This window comes from Lagopus muta, chromosome 16 (genome assembly GCF_023343835.1).
Source record: "Lagopus muta isolate bLagMut1 chromosome 16, bLagMut1 primary, whole genome shotgun sequence".
NCBI classification, from domain to species: Eukaryota; Metazoa; Chordata; class Aves; order Galliformes; family Phasianidae; genus Lagopus; species Lagopus muta.
The window spans coordinates 13,512,631-13,540,595 of NC_064448.1; the positions used below are offsets into that span (position 1 = coordinate 13,512,631).

Below are 27,965 nucleotides of genomic sequence, written 5' to 3' on the forward strand. Positions count from 1 at the left end.
CCACCCATATGGCAGTGTGCAGTCCCTGCTGAGAGTGGGCTGAGGCTGCATGAGGAGCAGTGGTGCAGTGTGAGTTGGACCCCTTGCACCCTGCTAGCCCAGGGATCTGCAGGGGTGGAAAGAGGCTGCTCCCTTTGCCATTCTGGAGCTAACCCTACCCCACCGCCATCTAGTTTCACTGACAATGCCACTCTGAGCACCATCTCCTGCAATGCAGACAACCCTTCCCACCAAACCTCCCATTGGTGCACCTTGACTTGCAATCCAGTCATGATCTTGTCTCAGCAGCATTTGTGCAGACAACAGAAACCCTGGGGCACTGGAGCCCGCACTGAGAACCTGTCTGCTTCAATTTACATCAGTCCAACACCATGATGCAGATGCATGCTGATGGCCCCATGCTGACATCCCAGCTCTGTGCTACCCAGAAGAAGGGCAGAGGTGCACTGGGGAGGGCTGCCTGCAGCAGAGTGGACTGTTCCAGGAGCAGCGAGGAATCCCCAGGGATGTCAGAGAGAGCAGCCAGGGAGATTTTATAGGAATTGAGCTGGAACCAGAGGGTCTTCAAGGTTCCTTCCAACTCAAACTGCTCTGTGATTCTGTGATTCTATTCCGGTAGAAATGAAGATCCAAAATGAAGTTAAGCAAGCCTGATATCCAGCCCTGCACATGCAAGAAATGCTGTTAGTAGCTTACGAAGACTGCATTGAGTGCTACCACATCCAGAGCTGCCCTACTGCTCCCATGCTCTTGGAGCATCAGGAAGCACACAGTTACCTTGGCTCTATCACCATTCTCCTCTCCTCCACTCTCCAGCTGCAGCAGCACTCTGGGAAGCCCATACACAGATCATCCTGGTCCCACCCCCACTGGGTCCCAGCACCAGACCTGCCCTCTCCCACACAATGTGCTCTGAATTCTTCAGGCAGGAGAAGACCTGGGAAGTGCCAGCTACTGTCCAGATAGGACACAGACAGCTCCATAGGTTCCCATCCCTTCCAGAACAACCTCTCAATGGCAAGAGCTGGCTCCTGCTGCCATGTCTGCAGTTGTGATCCTTCCCCTCCATCCCACCCAGTTAACAAAGAACTACTTTTTCCCGCAGCTGTAACTGTCTTTGAAGGAGTTTGCTTTATTTAGAATCATAGAATCATTAAGGCTAGAAAAGACCACAAAGATCATCTAGTCCAACCCCAGCCAATCCCCACCATGCCCACTAAACCACATTCCTCAGAGCCGCATCTAAACTCTTCTTGAAAACATGAGTGCACAGTGACCTGGGCAGCCTGCTCCAATTTAGTAGGTTGAATACTTGATTCTTTAGCATCCCATGGGTACTTAGCAAGAGACATGACTCTCCAAAGAGGGCCTGGCCTCTCACTCTCCAGATTGCCCGTGCATTTGTAGGGTTTCCTTAAACTTCCTGGTGTGACCTCATTTACTGCAATAATCACCCCTGTTTTTGTGTAGTCCTGCTCTGCAGAGCACTTATCCATTGATGATCTTCTCACTAATGTATCCAGGCATAGTGTAGATCAGCAGAACCAGGAAGACCGTCAGAAGGGCAACCACAAACAGCACAATGATGTACTTCTTGTACCGCTTCCAGATGAAGAACACAAAGGTCTTCATGGGATTCACAAACCAGTTGAAAGAAGTTTTTGGCCGGCTGGAACATGAAGAAATGAAACGGAACTGCCCTGTCCTGCTCCGGCAGCAGCAGTCCTGCAGACACCCCCACCTTGCTCCTCAATTGCTCTGACCTCCCTGAGAAGTGGATTCTCCCTCTTCCCACGTAAACAGCCACCAAAAAGAGAGATACCAGACATTTGCTGTAAGGTGATGAATACAGATACTCACTTGGGCTTTTCCAGGGGTTCGGGCTCTTTTCGGCCCAAACCAACAGGATTCTTCTCAGCCTCCTCCACAGTCAGCAGCTGGAACTCTGCCTCTACTTTACCCTGGAGGGGGAACATAACAGAGTCACAGCTGAGCGCACTGCTTCACAGAGCAGGCGCTAGCCACGTACTTGCCAGGACTGAGTATTTTTCTCCCAGTTCCACTTGGACCCTGCACAAAGTTGTGTGCAGATGGGTCACTGCTGCCTCTGCAGGTTATGTGTATGCAGGACAGGTTGCCTTGTCCCAGCAAAGGCACATCACCAACTCTCCACTCCCTCCCACCAGCGCCCTGCCTTACCGTCAGGAAGTACTTGTTCCCACTGGGGTCTGTGAACTCAACATCTTCTGGTTTCACTGAACTGCTCCACTTCTTCTTTCTCTTCTTCTTGTGCTTGGCCTCCCTCTCCTCTCTCTCCTCATCTTCTTGATCTTTGAGTTTGATGAAGGGCCACCAGCCCCTCATGCGCTTGTTGCGGAAGATGGAGAAGCGAGGCGCAGCGTTCTCCTTTGCCATCTTGATGGTGCAATGCTCTGAGCTCTTGGCTGCCCGCACCATGTCATGCAGCTTCAGCTCAATGGAGCCTGCAGGCACAAGGATAGCCCGTGATGAAACTCCAGGGTGAGCCCCACGCTCCAGCTGGTGTCTCAGCCACGCTCCCACCAGCACCAGCCCATTCCAGCTGCCGCAATGATCTAACAAAGTAATCTGCTTTTACAGGTGGGGAACCTGAAACTCAGCCCAAGAAAAGACCAGCCCAAGAGCTAGAGAGGCAGAAGATGCAGTTCCTGTCTCCTTACTGTCTGATGTGGCCAATCTGGCCTGCATGTGTGTTATTGTGAAAACAGTGCCACATCCCCCTGCTCTCCTCACGTGCACAAGCTCTTTTTCCTCTCCTTGTTCCTGAAAACATGAATAAGGAATTATAAAATCCACAAAACTTATTGAGAGTTTCATCCTTGACTCACATCTGAAACAGCCTCAGCTCACTCCCCTGCTTCACCTTCCATCCCTATCCTCCTTGGAAGGGGCTCCCGTCCCACTTAGACACTGGGCCCTTGCAGCAGACCAGTCTTATCACACACTGGGCTGTACTGGCCAAAGCATGGCCATCAACCAAGGCTGTGCTGTGTCATTCAACAAGACCAAACAGACTGCAGAACTGGGCAGGGAGAAACCTGATGAGGTTTAACAAGTGCTAGCATGGAGCCTTGCACCTGGGGAGGAATAACTGCATGCATCAGTATAGGTTGGGGCACGACCTGCTGGAGAGGAGCTCTGCAGAGAAGGACCTGGGGGTCCTGGCAACCAATAGGTTGGCCATGAGCCAGCAGTGTGCCCTCGTGGCCAAGAAAGCCACTGGTATATTAAATGGTGTACTAAAAAGAGTGTGGCCAGAAGGCTGAGGGAGGTGATCTTCCCCCTCTGCTCTGCCCTGGTGAAGCCACATTTAGATTACTGTGTCCAGTTCTGGGCTCCCCAATAAAAACAAGACAGGGATCTTCTAGAAGGAGTCTGGTGGAGGACCACAAGTATGATAAAGGGCCTGGAGCATCTCCTGAATGAGAAAAGGCTGAGTAACCTGGGTCTGTTCAGCCTGGGGCAAAGAACACCGAGGGGGGATCTGATCAATGTTTTTGAATATCTAAACAGAAGTGGGAGGCAAATGGATGAGGCCAGGCTCTTCTCAGTGGTGTACAGCAAGAGGACAAGGAGTAATGGCCTAAAACTCGAACTCACGAAGTTCCAAACTAACACGCAGAAGAACTTCTTTATGGTAAGGGTGATGGAGCACTGGAACAGGTTGCCCAGAGAGGCTGTGAAGTCTCCTTCCAGGGAGATATTCAAGATCTGTCTGGACACCTACCTGTGTGATCTATTGTAAGGTACCTGCTTTAGTAGGGGGGTTGGACTCAATGATCCCTTGAGGTCCCTTTCAACCCCTGTGATTCTCTAATTCTGTGAAAATTCCCCTCTGCTCAGCTGTGGTGAAAGTGTGTCTGCCATGTCTGCCATGTCCAGTTTTGGATTTCCAACATGCCAAAGTTGTCAACTCAGTAAAGCACGTCAGGCAATGGACACAAGCTGCAGCAGTACAAACACTAACTAGACACAAGCAGAACAATTTGAGGAGGATAAGAATGGTGCAGCCTAGGAAAGGGGCCCAGAGGAATGCTGGAATCTCCATCCTTGGAGATACCCTAAATTCCCAATCCCGAGCAACCTGGATTGCCACTAGACCTGTTTGGAATAGGAGGTTGCAGAAAAAACTGAAGGGACCCCTTCCTACCTGAAAGTTCCTGAGACTGTGCTTGCTGGGAAGCACTGAGATTGCTGTCTAACACTTTCATCGGTGCCCAAATAGCACTACTGAAGCAATGACTGCTGCAAACGTCTCACGGGGGTACAAAACATTTGCTGGGCACACCAGCTCAGTGTGTCTCTGCAGGGCAGGCATGAACCACAGGGCTCTGACTATCACTCACACTTGTCAAAAGCCAGCCCAGGTGACTGCTGAGCTGAAGGGTTTGATCTGGTGCTACTGGTGTTCTTTTTTGGAGAGCAGAACCCCAAGGGAAATGCTGGAATGCTTCAGCAAGGTGAGGGTCAGCCACCCCACTCCCAGCAGACCGTGCCGTACCTAGAAAGTCATTAGCTGAAATCCTATCATAATCCCAGACTTGGAGGACTAGAACAGCTGGTTCCCGAAATTCTGATTCCTCCACAGAGAAGACAGAATCCTTCTTCTTGTAGGTGATCTCCTTCTCAGTCGGGAGATAGTTGAAGCGGAAGATGAACCTCCAGTTGAAATTGCCCTCCCCAGTCAGGGAGTTAAAGTGAACATCTGTCTCCTGCTTGTCGTGGTCGAGTCCCTTTATCCAGCTGCAGGAGAAGCTCAGTTATCTCATACCCCTTCTCACCCTGCCCGTAAGACAAAGCAGAAAGATGGAAGATCTGAGCCCTGTAGGATAGCAGGAAAGGGTCAAAGAGTGAAATTGGATCAAGTTACTGCTGTCTGTGGGGTACAGCAGTCAGGGTGGGGGCAGGAAGGAGCAGAGGTTCAGAGGAGGCAGTGGAAGGCACGGGGCAGGGCTGGGAGCCAGACAGCCAGGACTTGGCCCCCTGCTGGCTCCCATCAGACCTCTTCACGTAGATGTCACTAGAAGGCTCTCCAGTTACTGGGTTGACATCATCAAGGATCACATCGTCTGTGTTCCAGATAATCACACGCAGCTCGTAGCTGTGGGAAGGACACAGGGGTGGGTAAGACCTCTGCTCTCATGCTTGGCATCTTAGAGGGCAAAACAAGTCTACACCAGAGGAGCAGTAGCACCTGAACCCCCCCAGCCCTGTGGCACCCTGCCAGGGCCCCTCTGACCCAGTCTAGCCCAGCAGTCACATTATTCACCAGCCACAAAAGAGCTGGGTGAGTAGCTCAGACCTAGATTTCTACCTTCTCCATTCAAGGAGCTTAACCTTGCCTTTCACCAACACTGGTGCCACTGAAACCCTCGTGCCTGAAGTCAGTGCTCCCAAGACACCATCCCTGCTCCCAGGGGTGCTACCTGATGGGCAGTCGGGGTTTGATATTGACTGGTGGTGGTGCAGGAACATCGTTGGGAAACATGTCGATCCACATGTGCAGGGAGCCCTGATGAGAGATGACAGCAGAGAGGTTTCGGAAGACTGACCACCCTCCAGCTCTTCAAGGAGCAAGGGATTGGCCCTGCAAGGAAAACTATACCAGAAAGTCACCACTTGTCACCCTCCATCACTATTCCCAGTGCTTCAGAGCTTTGTGTGGATTTCAGACAGGGTTGGATAGAAAAAAAAAAAGACTATCAAAATTACTTCTTTTTCTCCCCACCCTGCTGCCAGGAAAAATAATTCCAGATGAGCTGTATCTATTTCACACACAGCCTTTTGCAGCCTGGAGATCCCGTGCCCAGCCTGGCTGCAGTACACTGAGCAGAGTAGCTTGGCCCTCCAGCTCTGAGTGCTCTGTAGTGGATGAGCCATCAGATAGGCTCAGTGCATCAGCACCAGCAGAAGAAAGAATTTGCTTTTGGCACTGCTGCCCCAATGCTATCAAGCTTCTGCTGACTGTGGACAGAAACAGCTGCTCATCCAGGAAGGGGTAGAGCTTGGGATGCATGCCATGATATGGAGACAGAAGGACAACAAGGGATCAGCCAGTGTTGGTTACCAGCCACCCTAAAGGTCACTGCCTGGAGCAGCATCTGCTTTGGATAAGGAAACATCTCACCTGTACAAGTCCAGGGCTCTCAGGGTTGTAAAGGGATCGGATCTCCACATGCTCTGGTACCAGCTTGTACCCGTGTCCTGGCATCTCTTCCCAGTGCTGCAGGACGTACAAAGCCTTGTGCTCATCATCCACTGACCAGTTCTCATCAGCTGCTCCTCTCTGGGCCCTCACAGAGGCCTCTGCAGCAGGGCACAGCCATGGGAAAAGGGCTCAGTATGCCACAGTGAGGAGGAAAATGGTAAGCAGAAGATGAGCAAGCCAAAAGAAATAAGAGGAAATGGGCAAAAAAGCATTTACAGTGGCCTAGGGATATGACCCTCTGGGGCAGTTCAAGGTCTCGTGTCTGTGGTGATGCCATCAGACCAACAAATAGGAAATACTGCCCTGGGAGTGCTCAAGGAAATAACCATATGTCACTTGGTAGTGATGCATGGCCATGCCCTCCATTAATTAACAATCTATGCTGCTAACTGACCCACTTGGCATAGAACAATGGCAAATAACAGTTCAAGACCAAAGTAAAGGCTGCTAATGGTGAGAAAAACAGGAACCAGTGGGTAAAGATGCACTAATCCACCCACAGCTGGGTTTACAGAGAGCATCTGCTCTTTGGAGATCACCCTGAGATGAAAACCACCCAAAGCAGTCCTGGACATGGCAGGTGTCCACAGGGCTCCAATCAGAGTTGCAGCCACATTTGCACCAGAGCAAATGCTGTCCTCAGCTGTTGTGTTTTTTTGTGTGTGTTTTGTTTTGTTTTTTAATTGGAGCAAAAATCAATGATGGCATTTTTAAATGCTGGTGGAAGAAGTGGGAGCCCTGACAACATGAACACTTTTTGGCTTAGCTTCAGGCAAAGCAAAAGATGTAATTCAGGTACCAACCCAATACAAATATTCCAGTGAACAAAGCACACAGACAGAATGGGAGCTGGCCAAAATGACTCAAAATAGAGGCAATACCAGCTCAGAATTAAACTGCAAAGTGATGGTGAGGCTGATGTATGCTCTATGGTTTCAGGAAGAGGTAAGAGCAGCAGAAAAACAATCACAACTACAGACGGCCAATGGGGAAAGCCAGATCTGCAAATAGAGCCAAGGGAAAACATAGCAAGGAGGACAAGGGTCTGTATAAGTGAACAAAACGTCCGGAGCCAGAATCTGAAATACTTGTTCAAACTGCCTCTGGAAGGAAGGCTGGTCCAGGTATTTGCAACAGAGGTGAAAAGCACTTGGGAGAGGAAAAGACAGAGGAAAGGGGCGTGGAGTCATTTTTCCAAGAAGAGCATGTCCACATCACATCCTTCCGACCCATAGGGTCCTCAGCTAGCATGGCAGTGCTGACTCTGAGGGACACCAGCACAGCACTGCTCCTCCCTTCCCAGCCGCTCAATGACCTGAACAGAAGGGAAAAGGGCTTCTGGAGGCTCCTTGCTCTCTTCTGAGTGGGATTTATTTCCCCTTCATGACAGAACCAACCCTTATAGGCCAGGCCAATGCTGAGCAACACTGAAACTAACATACAAAGTAACATGGCCAGACATGTAGGTGCCACCGCCCTGGGCAGCATGGGCACAGAGAGCATCATTTCTGCAGGAAACGTGGCATTTCCTCATAAGATCCAGCCATCCACAAGCAGGCCAGGTCTGCCCCATTCCTGTCTCCAGGTGGACTTACTGCACAAGTGCTGGCCACTGAAGACCTATGGTTGGGAAGGTTTTCCTCCACTGGCAATGGCACCAGGGCTTGTGATTTCAGTAATAAGGAAAGAAAAATAGCAAGAGATATGAAAGCTGCCTGTAAGGAAGAAATTAACGATAGTGAGGAGAAATGGGGAGTTACTCAAAGCATCCCTGAAGCAGCTAAATGCAGGAAAGAAGAGTGAAAAAGGCCCCCTGAAAACAACAATAGGATTCCAGTGTCTGGGTGACGGTGGTCACAAGCAGATGGAGATAAAGCTCCATGACAGCATCAGCCACTGCAGTAAGCTACAGCTGCTCTGGCTGAACAAGCACTAAGCATCCATGCAGGACACTGCTGTGAGAGGGTCACCTTGCAAAACATTCCACCTTCTGCCTGGGAAGCTGCTATGGTTGCTAATGACCTGGACCACATCTCCCCCAGCCCAAAAACATCAGCCACCAAAGCCAGGCTGCTGGGTGCTGAGGACCCACACAGTGACCCACAAACAGGGTGTAGGCAGACGACCCCAGCAGCACTTCAGGGAAGAGAGGCTGCTGGCTTCCCAGCCCGCACCATCACCACACTCACTGCTGAGCACAGGAGCAGTCATGGCACCCCAAGCTCTCTGTACCTTCAGGAAAAGCCTCTGGAGGGACCTTGAAGACTTTGTTGCCCACTTTGACTTCCTCCCGTCTGTACTCTGCTGCAGGGAGTGACATTTTCTTGCATAAGCTATCCAAGATCTGTGTGGGCTTGAAAGCATCTCGCCACGTGTTGTAGCCATTTCTGCACGGAAGGAAGAACATGCTCAGTTTAGACACTGCAGGTTTTTTTTCACAGACTCCATGTTTCCCTCCAGCACAGGCTGTGCCAAAATGTCCCTGCCTAGATTTCACTGGGAAAACCACAGACACAAAAACTTAATGAAAGGAAAGCTTAATGAGCTCCTCTCCCCTGCAACAAGCCAGGGTTGCCCCTCAAGCCCATTCAAGCCACAAAACTAGTGGCTTCAATGCAGCCCTGAACTGGGAGAGGGCAGTTAGCAGTTCTGGGGACATAACTCCTCAGCTAGTTATCAAATAGTAGGGGAGAAAATATGCTTATAGGAAATGTCACCAGAGACCAGAGAATCCATTGTGGAGGAGGGCAAAGGAAAACAAGCATCAAGAATCTAGCTGCTCACGGAATTAGCTAGTGCTAGAGAAACTGCCCTACCTTCTGAAAGAGGTCAAAACTACAATATTTAGTGAGCAGCTTTCTCACACAAACCCAATGTGACTGCATTAAGTAATGTTTTGCTACTACATGCAAAATGGATCCTGCAGTAGGAGTTCAAACTATCACTGGAAGTTGGTAGGAAGCAAAAAAATGAAGGAAATGGACTTATGTAACTCGTAATGCAACTGCACGACACCTGCTCAGAGGAGACTGCAGATGCCAGCGCCGTCCTGCAAAACTGGAGGTGCTGTGAATGGCAGGAGAGGAGGAAAGTCTCACGGCTGTAACGTGTCAGACAATACCTACGTGTCATACTGTGAAGCCACTCCACAGTTGGCCCTGTGCTTGCTGTAGAATCGGTTCTCCAAATCAATCTTAGTCTCTCCAATCAGATCGTCAGATCCAACCAAATCATGATCAAACACTGCCACAGTGAGCTCTGATTCCATGGGAAAGGAGGCTGTCAGCTCTACAACTCTGGATGGAAGCAGACGGGGAAGTGTAATTAGCAACAAGTGAAACACATGCTCTGCTTCAATCATTCCATTCTTAAGAATTGTGTTTGCCAGCCCAAAGTCCTCTGATAGAATTTGGCTCTCCGTAAGTTCACTGTGTGCAGTTTTCAGTGTCCTTGTTCAAACAAAAAAAGTTATTTATCCATGAGTGTGGATAGAGCTCCTGGAGATAAGAACAAATGTCTCCAAAGCTCTGTTGTTTTGCTATTTTATCTGATAAATCAAGCCCTTTGAATGCTTCCTTCCTGAAGCCAAACACCCCTGGGACAGATGGAGGCAAGAGACAAGTCTGAGATCATTGTCTTATAGCACAAAATTCTCCAGAAGAGAGGAAGAGAAGACTGCACACGCTGGGTCATGGCATGAGCCCCATGTCTGCACTACTATTAAACCTTGCAGAGGAAAACTTTCTGCATACTCTCCAAACACAGGATTGAGCTGCTTTGGGATGTATCGCTCCTTTGTGTCCTTCTGCTCCTGTCCCACTGTCACCACCACGTAGGGGTCTGCCTTGCCGTTGGGGTCTGCTGGAGACAGGTTCGTAGCCTGGAATGCACAGGAGTTACAGCCACACATCAGCTGCAGAGAGCAACGTGAAGAGAGGACACTGCATGGACCTGTGATATCCCAAGGTCATCAGTCAAGTGCTTTCAGCAACTGCCCCAGCAGTGAAATGTTTTTATTCCCATGCATCCCTACTCAACGAGCCAGAGATGACTCCATCTGCCAGCCCACCTACTTGCTTCACTGCCTTAGGGCAGTGAAAATAAGAGGAGCTGAGAAATGCCCAACTGAACTTTTAGCACCTCCTGAAGCAAGAAAGCCTGGAAGGCTCTTCATGGAGAAGATGTAAATGACAGCCCTCGCTGCAGCTGACTCCCACTAGGCTGGCAAGCCAGTGTCAAGCCTTTCCCAAGTGTCACTGTTCACATTCACTGAGTGGAAAATGGCAGGAGGTCCTCAGGCTGGGACAGACCCCCAGGCATTACTGTCACTGCCACCAGAGACCTACCTTCACAATATAAACTCTCACGAGAACCTTGATGGGTCTGTTCCTTGGAACACCCTGCGAAACCTTGGGTTCCATGGCAGCTTCCACGCTGGGGTAGACACAGAAGGAACCCTACAAAAAAGACACCGCAGGTAATGACTGGATATGAAAGAAAAGATCTCAGGTGGGGTTGGAGCCACCAAGAACGTTCCCCCTTGCCAGCTGGGATATCAGAGGCACAGATGCCCCATGCTCATGGAGACAGCCCTTTCCACAAGCACTGCCATGTCTACTCAGTGCAGGCAGTCACTCTGCAGGTCAGGCTGCCAAACCACTGCCAATGCCAGAAGATTTGAACATCTCCATACGCATAATTCGACTGCCAAAGGCAGGAGGGCACCAAAGATTTTCTAGGGACCTTCTTAAACCAGCCTTTGTAGTTGATACTTCAGAGTCCTCCTGCATGGGATACCAATGCATCCTTTAGACAAGATTACAAATTTGAGAACCAGAGACACTCGCTAATACTTACAATACTGAACATAACCAGAGACCTCACTCAGAATAAGAGCCCCTTCATACTTCACGTTCTCTCCTTGCAAGAGCTAAAAAGTTCTAAAAGAAGTTCACTTATCAAATAACACAGTATACCTGGCCATGCCTCACCATGACCTCACACAGCTCTGCACACATACATCTCCAAGGCTTTGCTGGTGTCTGCATGCTCTGAGGCCCAGATCACTTTAAGAGTAGTCTTTCACAAACTGTATTCAAATGATACAGCACCTTGTACTTCCCCACAAAATTCTCATCCTCATGTCCATCTTCATCATCATTTGCTTTGCCACGACAAAGGGGGAAAATACATAGCCAGTCTTCAAAATTATCAAACTCATTTTCCAGCTCAGAGCTGTAGATCTGAAAGAGGTAGAAACTCATTCTAGGCCTTTTTCTAACATCTTAAAGGAGAGGAGAGTCCCTTTTAGGAAAGGGAAGGCCATTCTCCCCCTGCCTTCACCATTTTATCATATCCTCCCTTACCCAGTGCCAGACATCATGAATTTCCTCTGTCTTCCCAAGCTCATCAGATGAGCACATGCATCTCAGCTGGGCTCTGAGGTCTCATAGCTGTTTCAGAGCCCAGCAAGGACAGGATCAGAAAACGCTGTTGAGTCAGATTCTCCAGCCCAGTCTAAGCTTCCACGGTAGTGGAAGTGAAGAGGATGTGCCCAAAGAGCCAGAGCTGAAAGAGGCCATATCCATAACCCCAAGACTCACCTGAAGGGTGGCAATGAGCTTCCTCCTGGGCTGAGCAGGTTCAGCTTCAATTACTGTTTCATCTTCTGCTTCCATATCAATGTAAGCTGCATTTAAATTTCCTCCATCTGAAATGGCAATAGAAGATTGAGAAATGCTCTCTCCTATCATTGCAAATGTCCATCCACGAATTTTCCCCCAGCTTTGTTTTGCTTTTTATCCAGGCCTTTGACCTGTGTCATGGTTACTGGAGTTATTGCTCTCTGCAACAGGTTTCCCCACAGCATCACAGCTCCCCAGCAAGACAAGTTGGTGTGAGGGGGGGAACAAAATTCAGCAGAGGCCTGCCTGCCACAATGGATGCTCTTTAGGAAGGAAGGATTAAGCAGAGGAAGCTGACTGGAGTCTTCCACAGGTACTGTCAAGGCAGACAAGAATGAGAGCGAATCTTCTTCTGACAGATGCTTGTTTGGATGGACTGCTTTTGGGTGGATATCCATCACCACTATTTTGTGCACAGGCAGTCATGCCTGGAGGATGAGCACAGCTGGTCCCATCTCTGGGACATCAGGCTAGGGGAACAGAAACCCAACAAGAGAGTGTGCTTCTTTGCCTCATTACCTAGTCCCAAATCCCCAGAGAACAAATGGCATATGCCTACCCTCTATTCCTCTTCTTAAATAGGATTTATATAATTTCCATATTTACTGTCCCATCGACTCAGGTCATTGCTGGGGCCAGTCACTGCTTGCCAGTCACTTCAGCAAAGCTGAGCTTACAACTGTAACACTATTCTGAGATCCTCTGCTTTTTGGGTCTGAGTCCTTGTACGACTCTTGGACGGTGAATATCCATGTGCACAAAGCAATGCCCAGCTGCTGAATATTCAGACTCCATTTCCACAATCCCACTGACCTCTGTGGGAAGAGCTAGGCCCTACACTGCCCAGAAAACTCACCTGCGTCATTCAGGTCATCATTCTCAGCATCTTCCTCATCACTGCGTGTCTGAAACACACAAAGAGAGTCACCCCACATCCCTGACAGCAAAAGCTTCTCCATCTGAGCACACAACACTTCCAAAACTTTCCTGCCAGCAGAATCAACAATATGAAGCCTGAGATATTTTAGCATTAACATTATTGCAGGAGGGTACCGAATGAGTGCCTCAGTGGTACATCTGGAAGAAACAGATTTTCCTCTCTCCAGGTCTTCCTGCTCTTTTGTTATTGCTGTTGTTGCTGTTTTTGATTGGGATCTTGGGGAGGCAGGGCAAGCAAGGAAATCTGAAGCAGACTTGCATCCATAGCCCACATGAGGAAGATGGTCAGGACAGACAGCTTACAGCATGAAAGTCCCCACACTGCATCTCAAATCAGCATAGCCCTGTTTTCAGGACTGTCTTAACAAGAACCCAGTCATGCTGTCAAGACCACTTTGACACCTAGCCTCAGGGATGCTTCAACATCCATTACCTGCTGACCTCAGCCCACCTGAAAGATGCCTGATACCTGACTACTGTAAGTGTTCTTGGCACACAAAAGCTTACATCTTCCTGCAGATACATGCTGCAATATCTCCTATGGCACTCTGTTGCTGAAAACCTCTTCCCCAAGCCACTATGGCCATTCTCCCCTCAGCTAAAAGCTATCACAAGAGATTACCTGGTTATAGAGCTCCTTCAGAGACTCATAGTACTTGGACCACCAGTCTAGTTCTTCTGGATCTGGTTTTTCCTCTTCATATTCATCCTCCTTCTTTGCAAACTTATTGATAGGAATCTTTTTCAAAGGAGCCTTAAGATCACAGAGACAAGATTCAGATGGAGGGAAAGAACATCCAGGATACCTGCACACCCTGCGCTAGAGCCTTGATAGCCCCAGCAAAGGCTCAGCTTCCAGGCAGAGCACAGGAGCTACAAGGTTCTGTGTTCATGCTTCGCTACAAAGGCAGCAGAATTCATTGCATAAGGCAGCAGAACTCCTCTCTGTTCCAGTGCTCAGACACACAGCAGTGACAAGGAACAGCAGAAGCAGGCATGAAATGAGGAGATGGATAGGAGAAGAGGAGCATTTGAGTCCAGAGAGAAAGCTGGATTCCCAAATTTCAAAACACACTGGGTCCAACACATCACTCACCTTCACCAGACTCAGGGTGTGAGCACTGGGGCCCGGCTGACCTGAGGCTGGGCCAATGGTTACCACAGTTTGAGGTGGAAGATGCCGGGCTGAGAATTTCCGGGCTGAGATGAAGAGAAAGAGCATCATGTTCTCATGTGTTCCTTTCTGCCCACTGACTCCTAGTTTTGGCCAGTTGTTACTCCACAAGAAAACCACCTCTTACCCCATTGCAGTGTGATTTCTTTTTAAGCTTTTGATAGCAGATCCTTACAAAACTGTACTGGAAATCCAAGTACTGAGACCGGCCACTGTCATCTACATGCTTGTTACTGACTAGCAAGAAACATTGCTATTTTGATCCTCCACTCATCAATTTTTGCTTCTTCATTGTCTTATCTCCTTTATTTACACACTCCCAGATCAGGAGCTTTGGGTGCTGCTGTCAGAGAGCTATTTGGTGAATCCATTACCCAATGAGTAGTTCTTGACCCAGCAATGCAAGACAAGTGGAAACCTGTTAATATGTGGTCCCAGTTTATCAGTTCACAATCCTTAAAACTTGATGGAGGTCTCCCTGGGGACAGCTCTCCAGCTCAGCTATGCAGAGGATTGCAATAAATGAAAACAATGGTCCTCCACAAACTAAACATCTCTGACTCCAGACACAAAATTCCTATAGATGTGAAGTTACTGCCTATTCAGCCCCAGATAAATGGCCTGCTGGACTAAGATACCTTCATCAGCCATTCTGCCTCTTCTGGTTTTCACAACTGTAAAACAGAGAGTGGCTGGGAAAGTGACCCTAAGGAGGTTGTACATCCACAGGTGAAGAGGCCTGTTGATGTGGTGAGGAGGCAAATGACAAACCACTCTCGGAGAGAACAGTCTGCAAACTGCCGTCCCAAGAAGGTCAGACCCTACACCATTGCTTGGCAGCAGCCACTTCCCAAACACGGCCTAAGGGGAATCACAAACTGTCTCCAACCTGTACCTGCCCTGTGCAATGCTTTTGTGGGACAACTTACAGCTCTTGGATGAGGACTTTGCTGCCTGGCTACAGGGCAGAAGTGATGGGGATGTTTGCCACAGGCAGAACCTCTTGCTACCTCCACAGGATCCTCATCAAGCAGCTCACCTTTGGGCACATCTTCTGTTTCCTCTTCTTCCAGCTCTCTGGGAGAGAATTTCATCACATTGGACACAACGTGGGTCCCCACCAGCACGGTGCGCCCAAACGCCCGCTTTTCCACCACAAAGATGCTGAGGGGAGGGTGCAGGTAGACCTGCTCTGGGAGCTCCTGCAAAAGAACCACACAGAGGGGTTGTGGGAGTGTGGGCAATACACAGAATCACAGAACTGAAGGCACTGGAAGGGACCTCTGGAGGTCGTGTAGGAAAGCTTACAAGTAGCTTTGGATATCACCAGAGAGGGAGACTCCATCACCTCTCTGTGCAGCCTGTGCCGGGGCTTGGGCACCCTCACAGTAAAAAAGTTCTTTGGCATGTTTATACAGAACTTCTTGTATTCCACTTTGTGCCCCTTTGTCCTATTCTGGACACCACTGAGAAGACTCTGGTCACAATCTTTTGACATTCACCCTTCTGATATTTGTAAGTGTTAGTAAGATCCCATCCTCCAGGCTGAACAAAATCCCAGCTCTGTGAGACTGCTGTGCAGCCCTGCTGCATGTGAGATCTGATGAGACCTTACAACTCTGCCCAAAAACCAGAGCCTCATGGTGAGAGATGATGCCCGAGACTGATCTCAGCAGGCATATACGCAAAGGTTTTGATAGGCAGCCAAAATCTGGGTCCCCAGGAGAGCAAAACCCTGGGGGCAGCTCCCCTCCCATTCACTCAACCTCAGCAAGCAGGCTGTATGTGACTGTAGGACAGCCATGGTTTGCTCCAGCACGGCAGCACTCACCACGTCCATGTATTTGACCAGCTCGGTGAAGTTGGGGTTCTCACTGTAGGCCACAATCACCTCTGACTCCACCTTCTTGCCAGCACATTCAATGATCACCTGTGGCTGATCCACCTCGAACAAGTTGACCCGCTTCAGGTCCCTCAGGCCCCAGAACAGGATCTAAAGCACATGAAGCTGCTGGGCTGTTCTAGACGTGATAGGTGTGGTACAGCCATACAGCCCTGCCCAGAAGTGCCACCCCACTCATCATAGACCCCAAGAAAGCTATGAGACCACTCTTCCCACCCAGCCACCAGGATCCACTCCCATGCTGTGGGCACAAACATGATGGTTTTGATTGTTAAGCCACTGAGACAGTTTCTCCTGAATGTCAGGCACCTCCATTTCTGGCACCTGCTGGGTATCAAACCCAGCTCCTGCCCTGTCCACGGGCAGGCTGTGCCTCCTGCTATGGGAGCCAGCCCAGCAGAAGGCAGCACACCTCTATGCGAAATTCCTTCAGCACAGGGCGGATGCCCTCCGGGATGACGAACCGTCCGGCTCGGGGGTCTCCCAGGTAGCTGGGCTCCTTGGGCTCCACATCCTCGGGCACTGATGGCTGAGCAGACAGAGACGGGTTACACTGAGCACTGGAAACCATTTCTCCTCCACAGCGTATCCCCTCTCCCTCTCCTCTTGGTCTGTGCCCACAGTCTGTCCCTGCAGCCTCTCTTCAGCTGAAAGGCAGACGTGGTTTCTCCCAAGCCCATTACCTCCAAATAGCCGCTGTAATCCAACTCAATCAGCTCAAAAGTGGCAATGAGCTCCCCAGCTGGTTTGGAGGCTTTGTAAAAATCAAAGAACTGCAGGGCAGGTTTGCAGTATGGCTCATCAACCAGCTTCACCTGCGGGACAGCAAAGGCCTGGCCGAGGAACTCAGGAGAGCCCTGTAGGAAAGGAGGGAGAGGGTTAAAGTATCCCTGTTTTATCTCACCATCCGGCCATACAGGAATGCATAAGACCACTTCTCCATCCTCTGTTCCATCCAGAGGCAGGAGCAGATGAGAGGCACCTGAAGCAGCTCCTATTAACTTAGGGTCTACTTCCACACAGGACTGGACAAATGGTCTGGGACCATGCACCAAAGATCAGATTGCTCAGAGTCCTTCAGCCAGGGTTGGAATGTCCCCAATGCTGAACATTCCACAAGTTGTCTGAACCCAGGGCTCACCTTCAAGGTGAAATTACATAAAAGTTGGTGTTTTTTCATGTTCCAATCTGAGTCCATTTTCTGTCATCCTGTCCCTGTGTGCCTCTGAAAGAAGTCCGGCTCCATCCTTTCTATCCATTCCCATTATCCAGCTGCAGACAGCAGTAAGATGCCTCTTTGCATCCTTTATTCCAGACTTTCAGCCTCTCTTTGCTCTATCCTATGCTCCACCTCCAACCAGCTTGGAGCCACTCCTCTGGACTGACTCCAGTATGTCAGTGTCTTTTTGTGTACTGCGGAGCCCCAGACTGGGCACAGAAAAGCTGCTGAGCTACATGGGAGAGTCCAGTGCAAGCAATGTCATTTCCATTCATTATGATAATAAAGGAAAGCTCCTAGGAAAGGAGCATGCCTACAAAGAACTAGTGAAGAGGAAGAGGGGAGGACTGAGGATGAACAGGAGATGGATAGAGGGAAAGGAACAGACCTCAAAGTCACATCATTTCCCCATGACTACAAGCCCTCTACAATGTGAGCCTGCTGAGAAAGGGGGGCAGGCAGATGGGAGAAGCACAGTTCTCCAAACAGAGGAAATCCAGGATGCAGCATGTGTTTCCTCACTTGTAGCATCTCTGAGCTGTCTGCATCCTGCAGCCAGCAGCTTTACCCCAGCTCGTTTCAAAAGGCTGCAGAAAGTCTCAGCCTCAGCCATAGCCCTCAGGACCCACTGCCACTGGCACATCAGGATCAGGCAGGGTGACAGAAAACAGAGATGTGGCTCCTAAATGCCTGTTTGCAGCACTCACACACTGCTGTTCTGCCCTGTCTTTGAAGTGACAGCACGAGGGCAGTGTGGCTGTACTTACAAATGTACTCTGACTGAAGAGACTGATTATAACAACGGGAGTCTCTGTTTTCAACTCTTCTCTCTTCCCATCAATAATGAGCTGGTCAAACAGAAGTAACTCGTTCCACATTGGGCTCAATGTCTCCTCCATTGTCTGCAGACAGAGACAAGAGGTCTGAGTTTACCACAGCCCATGGAAACAAACCACATGCACTTTGTAAAGAGACTGGGGAAGTGTGGGCTGATCTCTCCACCACAGTCACATGGAGCTGGCAGAAGAAGAGATGGTAAAAGCACGAGACAGTAGAAGCACTTGGGATCAAACAGTAAGTGGTAATCAATCCTTGACACCAGTCTGCTTGGCTGTTTTGTCAAGTGCTCCTTGAACGCAGTCACACCACCCAGAGCACAGAAATACCTTGTGCCTGGAGTTACAAAATGTCCCAGAGGACTGCCACAGCACTGCCCTTCAACATGTCTATTTTGTCTGTCTCCAAACATCCAAGAAGGCAGATGCAGGGGTTTAAGGGATCTCACCCTGGTGGCCTGGCAATGAGTTGAAAACACCACTCTCACAAATGGATCCGAAAGGCCGTTGTCATCTGCAGGGAGGATCCCTCGAGCCTGATACAGGTAAGCTCGGAGCTGGAAATAGCTGAAATCTGATAAGAAAAAGAGTTCTCAGTTCCCTGATCCAGCCCTTCCTGAATCCAAAAGATGTATCAGGGGGAACATGGTAAGGTAAGATCAGGTAAGGCTGGGTACATCCTGCAAGGGTACCACTTCTAGGGGCACACACTGCAGTTCTCAGAGGGCCAGCATGTCTCTCAAGGTTTGGACAAGCAAGAGAAGCTCAGCAGGCTCCCCAGGCATCTCTGGGAAGAACATGATGTGAAATGTGCAGTAATCTGAGAGCATCCACCACTGGGGAGCGCCAATGGGACTCAGCTAAGAGGCAGAGCTCATGTTTATTGCCAGCAGCACACTCAGCACCTAGGAAGCCCCCATCCTGCCAGCTGCTCCTCCTGTGAGAGTGCAAACGTGTCCTCATCAGAACAAAGTGGACTTGTCTTTCCCAGTCAGACCTCAGAGATGACATGGAGTTGACAGGCCAGGTCCTACTCCTCACGCACTGACCCAGAGGCAGGACTTCTCACCTCTCCGTTTGCCCACTCATGGTTAAGTTGTGGAACTCACCATCCCTGCTGAGCCAGCTGGGAGGACTGTGAACTGAGAACTGGGTGATCTCCTGTCTGCTCTCAGAGAGGTACTTGAACTCCTCAGGCAACTCCACCATGCAGTTCTTTGCATATTTGGTAACCCCGAGCCACATGTAGATTTCCAGTTTGGCAAAGATCTCACCAGTGTGCAAGCCGGGCACCTGAAGGTGCAGGAAGGTTAGCAAGTTTCCCATCCCAGCCATACCACCTTCAGACCAGGACCACTGCTGCTGGCCAGTGACCAGCCATAGAGCACAGGACACAGTGTCACATAGTGGAGCAAGAGCTGTGCTTCCTTACAGACACTGGGATGTCAGGAAGGAGGGCTAGAAAAAAGGAGGGAGAAGCAGCATGCTGCAAGCAGAAACATACTGCTTTGGGATAAACCCTACCTTCAGAAAGACAGTCTGAATCTTTGCACAGTCCTTGCCTTTCTCCTCTTCCACCACTGAGTAGAGGATGTTTTGAGCAGGGACTCTTGCGTATGCCACGCGCCGGTTGTTGCTGAGCATCCAGATGAGGACATCGGGCAGCGTGCACTGGGGCTGGAGGGAGGAAGAGCAGTGACAATCTCCTGATGCACAAGGGGGGCTGGAGGCTGCACAGCTCTTTGGAGATCCAGAAGCAAGTGATGGGGCCAAATATTGGGCACATGCTTCTGAAACTCAGCCCTGCAGTATGGCTCTGTGGGTCTCCCCGAGGAATTTGGTTTTCCCTACAAATCAGCGGGATGCAGTCACTCATCCCATGCTGGAGAAAGAGGGGCTGGAGAAGTGATACTTCCCCTGCACCTCCTGCCAGAAGCCCGAGAGCTAATCCACGGGACAGAACCATGTGCAGACAATACAACCATGCCAGTGCCAGCACAAAGCTGCAGATGCAGAGCAGGCTTGCAAAGGAGCACATTCACAGAAGGAAACAAGGAATTATTTTGAATCTCAGCTTCTGCTCTCTTTTCCCTCTTGGTGTGTTTGTACTTGCACAGCTTCTTCTAGCACTGCAAGAGGTGAAGTCTCATTCATTCTAAAGTCTATCTGTCCTACATGTCCAAGGATGTGATAGTGATTGAACTTCACTTGGTGAAAGACTTCTCCAAAGTGCATCAACCTCTGGGCACTTCTCTCCTGCAAACATTGTGCTCTGGTTTACACTACAACAATTCACTTGGTTTCCAGAGCTCTTTAAATAGAGCCAGTGAGACTCTGAGTGCAGAAAGTCTCTGTTATAGACAGGAGTCCACACTGCAATGCAAGTCTGAATTTGCAGGAGGGGACGGTGTCAGGTCCCAGTGGGCAGGCAGGCAAGACTGATTTCCAGACACGCTTCCCACAGCCACACTGCAGCACAGCCTGGGGCCAGGCAGAGAGGGCAGGAAGGTCCTGGTGGCTGGGGATGACCCAGCCCTGCCTTCAAGCCACTGCTGGGCTCCTCGACCCCTGCTCTGACACCGCTGACCCTGCAAGACTGTGAAGCTTCATCCCTCGTGAGAGCCATTACATAAAATACGGTAACTTCCAGCAGCTGGAAACTGGGATTTTACACAGCAAGGAAAGACATCTGGGAAAAATCCCCATTTCAGGCTGATGGAAGCCCCAGCAGGCAGCCCTGCTTCCCCTCCTTGCCCGTGCCCTCTTGTGCTCAGAAATGGGTGCCCCGGAGCAGCTGTACCTCTTGAGCCATGAAGCGGAGTTTGGCCAGGATTCTCCTCGTCTCCTTCACCTTCTCCTTCACATTGGCTCCAGTCAGCCACCTCCTCACACGGAGGCCCTGCTTCGCATACAGGATCTGCACAGAGAGCAGAGCTGTCACATGCCCGGCTGTGAGCCATGCATGCCACACTGGCGGCACTCCTGGGGGCTCTGCAGGAAGTGGAGACCCTGCCCTCCTGCCCCATTGTGCCTGGCCTCCGTCAGCTCGCTTGCCAGCTGCTGAGAGCAAACCTTGAGAACCTGTGTTGAGGTTACTGCAGGAACCCATCAGCTCTGCCGACAGCAGAAATCCATGAGCTTTTGCATCACTGGGGACAGAAGGACATATAAGAAAGAAACATTTCAGAAGATGACGGCCTAAGGCTCCAGATGGTGTCTGAGAGCATCTGGTGACTACAGAAGTCTGCGAAGTGGAAGCCGAAGGAAACTGGAAGATAGGGCTAAGCTGTCATGTCTGTTAATTGATAGGGTCCAGATCTGAAGACAAACTTGGTGATGAACCTGAACTAATAATGGAATCCAGAAGGAATTCAGGGTTCACACCTAGTGTTGACTGACCAGGCCAGGAAAACCCAGAAAACTCATCTCTTGGGCTTGGTTATCTGCTTCAGAGAGACCCATCCTTACCAGAGGATTTTTGCTATCACTCCACGACAATGTGAAGAAAAGCAGAGGGACCCAGACATGCCTGAATTTTATTTCCTACTGTTGTCATTGCATTTTGGTCAGTCACCAAAGCTTTGTGGTTTGATGGGGACCAGGACTGCAGCTGTGCTCTGCCAGGAGAGGAAAGCTGGCACCCAAGCACAACATCTGCTTAAGACAGGAGGCAGCCATGGGCAGTCCCTGCTCCCTGTGCTGGAAGATGTAAAACTCTAAGCAGTGTTGGGAGATGCAGGTGGTTGGAACTAGAAACTATCTTCAAGATTCCTTCCAATCTAAGTCATTCTATAGCTGTATGACTGTACTGTGGGTCTTAGCTCCAAGTTTCCCTCTTAGCATCAATTCCAGCTGGTCCTCCAGAAGCATCCTGCAGAGCAGGTGTCACACTGGTTCTCCCCAGTAATCCCAAGCCCCACAGCTTACGATGTTGCGCATCATGTACTTTGTCCGACATCTGTCAAGATGGTTTGGATGTGCCATTGTTTTTCTCTCTGCACTGAGTGAGTATTGTCTGCAATGAGAAAAGCATCACAGCCTCTGAAATGTGCATGCTGTAGGACAGCACTGCTGACACAGCAGAGCCACGAGCTCCACCTCCCCGCTACTAAACTGGATGTAGCTGAAACCCCATCTCTGTAATGACTGTTCTGCAAGGATTTTGATCAGAAGGTACACGTGGCTCAGCATTCCAGGCCCTTCTTTACTGTCTCCATTACAAGGTTAGGGACTGCTGTGTGTATCAGACCCCATCAGACTGTCACGGTAATTAAAACACCAGTATCCTGAAAGAGTGACTGGGAAGAGAGAAAGTAATGTCCTAACAGCTAGGAAACTCCCAGGAGACCAGAACATCAAGGCTGCCTGCTAACCCTATGCTTCCCAGGACTGTGGTCTCCCCTCTGAGCTAACAGAGCTACAGAATTCTTTCCCCACGTTGTCCTGGTTTCCTTCCACTTATTCTCCTCTAGAGAACAACAGAGGAGGCTGCGTGCAGCCCAGGCAGAACATGATATAACCTCCTAACCTAAAGCCAAGAAATCTTAGAAGTCAGGGCCATGCAAACCTGCATCCAGCTACAAATTCCTCCAGCACCTCTCGGAGCCTCTCTTCAGCTTTAGCCTTAGGCCTTCTCATGAGCTTCTCCACATCATCCAGTCCCTGCTCCTGTGGGGAAAGCATGACATTCAGGCAGCTTGCAGCTGGCCATGGGCTCAGGGCAAAGCCTGGCGCAGATGTGTTTGCCCCAAGTGTGCCCTTCTGCAGAGCTGGGGCAGACAGAGCACTGCAGGTCAGTGCAGCACCGCACAGACTCTGGGCCTTGGGGCTAACCTGATAACTGGTTGCAACAACACCTCGTGCCTCAGTCCTCGAGCACTCACCAAAACACATCAGTGCAAGCTCTGCTTTCTAAGTCTAAGCAGGAAAGACAAGGCCCTGGAAAGGGGTTTCACTCCACTATGACCACTGGAGGCTGAAAGTCCTTTGGCAGCAGCATCTCCCCAGAGCAGAGGAGCTTTTTGTCATAGACCATAGCAGGATACTTTGCCAGGGACAGATGGGATAGAGCCCCATGACAGATGCAGACATGCATAGGGTGAGGATGTTTCAGCTAAGTGTTATGCAGAGTAACTGTGCACTACGAGAAAAAGGACGATGGCAGGAAGCCCCATGCCCCAAGAGCTGCTCTGTGCACATTACCAGGCGCTCTGCCAGCTTGACAATCCAGTTGGAAATGCAGAGTCTCCAGGTGTGATCCTCCCAGTAGCTCCACACATACACGCAGGGTTTCTCATGCACCATGGGCAGGCAGCTGTACGATCTAGGGGCAGCACAGGACATTAGGGCTGCTGTGTGCAGCTGTCACAAGGCAGCATTTGCACAGGGAGCAGTAAGGACTTGCCTTCCTCACAAAGAACCGGCTGCGTTGGTCCCTGCATCATGGACATGGATACAAGCTGCAGAACTGGCCCTTTGCCATCCCAAGGCAGTGTATGATGTTTCTAGCAGAGAGCAGCAGTGTGCCCAGATGAGTGAAGCTGATGAGAGTGTGGGATGCTGCTGAGATTCCTTGCTACTACAGGATGGAGTGAGAGTGAGCGCAGGGCTCAACACAACCACGACACTGCCAGGCCTGTAGGGTGAGGAAGGTGGCATTCCCAGAGCACCTCATCATCTGTCTGCCTTGCCTGCCCAGCACAGAACACTGTGAGCCAGAGTGCTCCTCTCCTTCCTCTGCACTGGAATCAAGCCCTTGGGATACTGCTTGTCCACCAGACAGGGGACTGCTGGCACTGATGAGTTACATTTCCCTGTAGCCCTGTCCATGGCTACCTGCAGACATCACACAGACACTGTAGGGTCTGGCAACAGCAGCCCGCTGGGCCACGGTGAGCTGCAGGGTTGCAAAGCAGAGAAACACCTGCACAGCACTCACATTTCTGAGCAGATTTACTAATAGCATCCTGAGCAATTAAGATGGGAAGTTCAGGACTGGGGTGGAAAGCATAGAAGGATGAAGAAAGTATGACCCACCTGTCATACTCTGTGGGCTCTGGTCTCTGGCTTCTTGTCATTGATTTGTTCTGTGGGGCTGAATCTGGGGCCAGGATCTCCACATCCAGCTCACTATCTGAACCAGCATCCAGCAAAGTCTGGTTTTCTTCTCTCCCTTCTCCTTTCTCTCCTTTTTTACGCACTTTGGTCACAGCCTCTTCAGCTTTGCCATAGTTTCCTTGAAGATAAGCATTAAACAGCAGTCAGAAAAGCAGGATCAGTGTTAAACAATGAGTTAGCTAGTTTGCAAAATCAGCACAATCATGCTGCCAAGAGAAGGACAGGAGTCTGCACTGCTTTCAGAACCAGCACTTCAGCAGCATCCAACCACCAATGCACCACTTGGGCAACAAGATCTGAGATGGAGCTGGGAAACCACAAGGAAGTCCATGTGTGTGCCTGCAAGTTCCACTGCTTCTACCAAAGGCCTTGAAGCTTCCATCTAAACCCCTGGACTAGGGTCAGCAGCAGGAGGTCAAGAGGACTTCTCAGCACTCCTCCAGCAATGCAGATCCAGGGTAGGACCTGCATCCCCTGTCATCATCCGCTGTCACAGCCCCTCAGCACCACATACTTAACCCCATTTGATTGCTCCCAAACCTTTCAACTGCTTCTCACCTCCACTCCCTGAAGAGCTTCAAGCATATTCCCCAGACAGGAGTTTCATACAAATATGGCAAAACTCCAATCCCATGAGAGATCATACAGACTTTTAGAGTAATTAAAGTACTGTGAGCACTGCTTGGCCTCATCCTCCACCCTTCCTGAGCTCCTGATTTGGAGACATATATTGTGTGACGCTTGGCACTGTAGGACCGCAGTGCTGCCCTGGGCTGGCTCAGGGAGGTTCACACCATTCCCATGGTTTCCTCATTTGGGACCCTGGGGAATACACACCTATAGAGACCTCAAAGCTGACAGGTTTGGAGCTGAGTGAAGAGTCCATCATCGTGGTTTCAAAGAAGGCAGCAAAAAGGAAGAATTCTTCTTTCCTCCCCAAAGCACTCTGTGCAGAGAAAGAGAATTCAGCCCAAGCCTAGCATGCCAAAACTCTGACTCAGCAGAGACTTGCAAAGCACCAGGCCATGGCTGGTGCCTGTCAGGCCTCTTGAGGGCTTTACTCTTGAGGGACTTCAGAAGGACACTGCTGGGCTGCCGAGCTTTCCTGGAAAGCTCAGGAGTCTGGTATGAAACCATGGCTCTGGCTGATGCTCCACCATCAGCTTGTATCCAGGTATAGAGTAAAGGATGGCTACTGTACCCACACAGCTGCCACTAGCCCATCTTTGCTGGACCAAGTGGTGACCCAGAGCCAGCTAACAGTTCCAAGGCTCCTGGATAGAACTACACGCTCTGTGATGGCCATGCTTTGGGAATAGCACCCATGTGAGAGTGATGATGCATGCAGGGATGCTCCTGCCTCACTGAGGGAGGCAGTTTGCAGGCTGCACGTGAATCCTTGGCCCTCACAGAAGCTCAGAGAGCCTTGGCTGGCCCAGCTGGGTTTTCTCTGCCATTGTTATGCCAGCTAATGACCCCTCTGCCTCCTCCCCATGAGGCTGTGCAGGCACCAGGCCGGTGTGGGCCAGGTCACATCAGTGCAAAAGGACTCACGTCAGGGAGTGGATGAAGCTCCTCCACCTCCACAATGACCTCTGCAGGCTGCTCAGCCTCCTGAGAGCCCCCAGCCTCCTCCTCTCCCTGCAGCTGGATCAGTTCTCTGGCTTTCGCCTTGGATTTTTTACTTTTCTTCTTCAGTTTCAGTTTGCTGAGGGCACCTTTCCTCTTGTCTCCAAGCTTCCTCTCTGCCACACCTGGGCTGCTGAAAATCTCCACTGTGATGGCCATGAGGATACGTCCACGATAGAAGATGCCCTCCCCCCTGCCCTCGTTCAGGTCCTTGTGGATGTCCCGCAGAGCTGAATTCTGAGGGGAGCCATACAGGTTCACCCAGGCTGGGCCAAACGTGGGGTTAAAGCCTGCAGGGACAGGGTCTGATTAAACACAAGGTGCTGCAGAGACCTTCCCTCAAGAAGACAGCCAGGACACACAGTGTGAGCATGCACTGCCCATGCACTTCTGCTTTCCAACTCCAGGAGACCACCGTGGCCTGGGCAGATGTGCCCAGCAGGAGGCCCCAGGGGAGCAGCCATGCCAGGCCTCACCATTTCTGCCCGGGTCCGAGATCTGCTGCAGGTCAATGTAATGCGTTGCGATGGCTACATCGCCAACATTGGCATCATCCAGCACCTGGATTTTTATCTTCTTGGCAAGAGGTGGGAACATCTCAATGAAGCTGATCTGCTCGTTCCACTCGGGCTCGGTGGTGTTGCTCTCCACAGATGTCTCCCCCTGGGAAGGAGGAGGGCTGAGAGTCACACAGCCCCAGCCAAACCAATAGACAGAGCAAGGAATGCCTCTGAGCCTCCCTGGGGATGGCTCACCCCCCTGCTCCGCTATTATTTTAGCTACTATTAGCTAAATAAACACTCCCCAAGGTGCTAGGATGAATCCAGCTCACTTGTGGAAGACTTCCACTGGAATTTATTCTACTCACTCCCTGTGTTTAGGCCTGGGCTCTTCCAGTCTGCCTCCATGGGATTGCTATGTCCCACAGCAAGTGCTGACACAGAAAAGGAGGAGTAGCCCAGCCCCAGCAGACTCACCTGCTGCCCACAGAATGAGACCTGCACGTAGGGGTCAATAAACACGTTTTTCTCTCCTATGATCTTGGAGAAACCACCCATAATGCCTGCGCTCATGCTGGGCAGGCCCTCAGCACGGTACAGCTTGACACAGAGCCTGGCCCAGGGTCTCTCTGCAGGAACTCTTTTAGGCAGCAGTAGGTTCCTGAAAGACAAATTCATATTCAAGCTCTTTCCTGGAGTCCAGAAAATGAGAAGCCAAGTCTGTCCCCATCAGAAGGGGGAATAATGGGGAAAAGTACTTAGTGTGAAGAGACACGTGGCTGTTCTCAGCCACGCAAACCCTGCTGCACTCACTTTTCAATGTCCTCAACTCGGCTGCTGCAGGAGGTGGGAAGGGAGCCCGCAGCGTCTCCCCGTGCGGTGACAGAGATGCTGCATTTCACAAAGCCTTTCACACCTGCCCGGGTGTCTGTGGGGTCGCTGATAACAGCCCATTTCTGGAAGAACCTGTGGTCTGAGAGAGAAGGAAAGGGGTTCTTTATGGAAAGCCTGGGTTACCACTTCACACCCAACAGCGTCGGCGCAGTCACTGCCCAGCTCTGCCTCTGAAGACGTGGGAAGTCTCACCAGCCTTCAGAAAGCCAGGAGAAGTGAGTGTTTGTCATTATGCGAACTAAATTTAAAGACAGGGCCCTCAGCAGACCCAGCAGAGCCCAGCAGAAAGCTCAGCTTCAAAAGAAGCGTGGGGCAGGGAGCAGGTACCTGGCTGGTTGTACACAGTTGCAATGTCCATCTTGAATGTTCCTATGCACGTTCCCAGGAACGGTATCTTCTTTGAGTGGAAAACCTGCAGACAGCAGAAATCCAAGAGATGTCTGCAGCTGGGAAACACACCCAGACATCGCTAAGGAGACCTATTCCAACATACAGCTCAGGCAGTGGTTGAAAGCCCATCTGAGTTAGCCCTGAGCCTGCCCCATTTCTGCCCAGCCATTCCTACACAGCATTTCAACCCACAGCCCTCAGCCAAATTCATGACTTGTAACCAAGGCAGCCTCAGAAAAGCTGAACACCTACAGAGGAACAGGGGCAGGCCTGCTTTCCCATAGGGCCTCCCTTTGTCCACCCCAGGCCAGCATCTCTTCCAAAACCTGAGGCATGCTGAGCGCTTGCTGAGCCCAGAAGGAATGTGCAGCCTTTCATAGCCTTGCACAGAAATCACATTACAAAAGAGACACTGGCTGGGCTTAGCTGCCTT

The 27,965-nt window shown here is 50.5% G+C and overlaps 1 protein-coding gene across 1 annotated transcript; it reads right to left on the reverse strand.

Annotated features, from left to right (window-relative positions):
• Window positions 1–1,118: 1,118 nt before the first annotated feature.
• Window positions 1,119–27,549, reverse strand: LOC125701380 (fer-1-like protein 4). The gene is made up of 34 exons (XM_048963379.1): window positions 27,470–27,549; window positions 27,062–27,221; window positions 26,726–26,909; window positions 26,225–26,411; window positions 25,674–26,038; window positions 24,957–25,065; window positions 24,039–24,237; window positions 23,205–23,325; window positions 22,570–22,670; window positions 21,930–22,017; window positions 20,803–20,919; window positions 19,527–19,679; window positions 19,112–19,295; window positions 18,452–18,576; window positions 17,934–18,068; window positions 16,631–16,804; window positions 16,360–16,476; window positions 15,876–16,037; window positions 15,084–15,246; window positions 13,967–14,070; window positions 13,493–13,624; window positions 12,788–12,836; window positions 11,851–11,957; window positions 10,594–10,704; window positions 10,000–10,160; window positions 9,373–9,543; window positions 8,480–8,634; window positions 6,167–6,345; window positions 5,466–5,551; window positions 5,042–5,140; window positions 4,541–4,782; window positions 2,200–2,483; window positions 1,861–1,961; window positions 1,119–1,669 (listed from the first exon to the last, which is right to left on the reverse strand). Exons 1-34 carry the CDS (start codon window positions 27,498–27,500, stop codon window positions 1,489–1,491), a joined length of 5,037 nt encoding a protein of 1,678 aa, XP_048819336.1. The 5' UTR covers window positions 27,501–27,549; the 3' UTR covers window positions 1,119–1,488.
• Window positions 27,550–27,965: the final 416 nt, after the last annotated feature.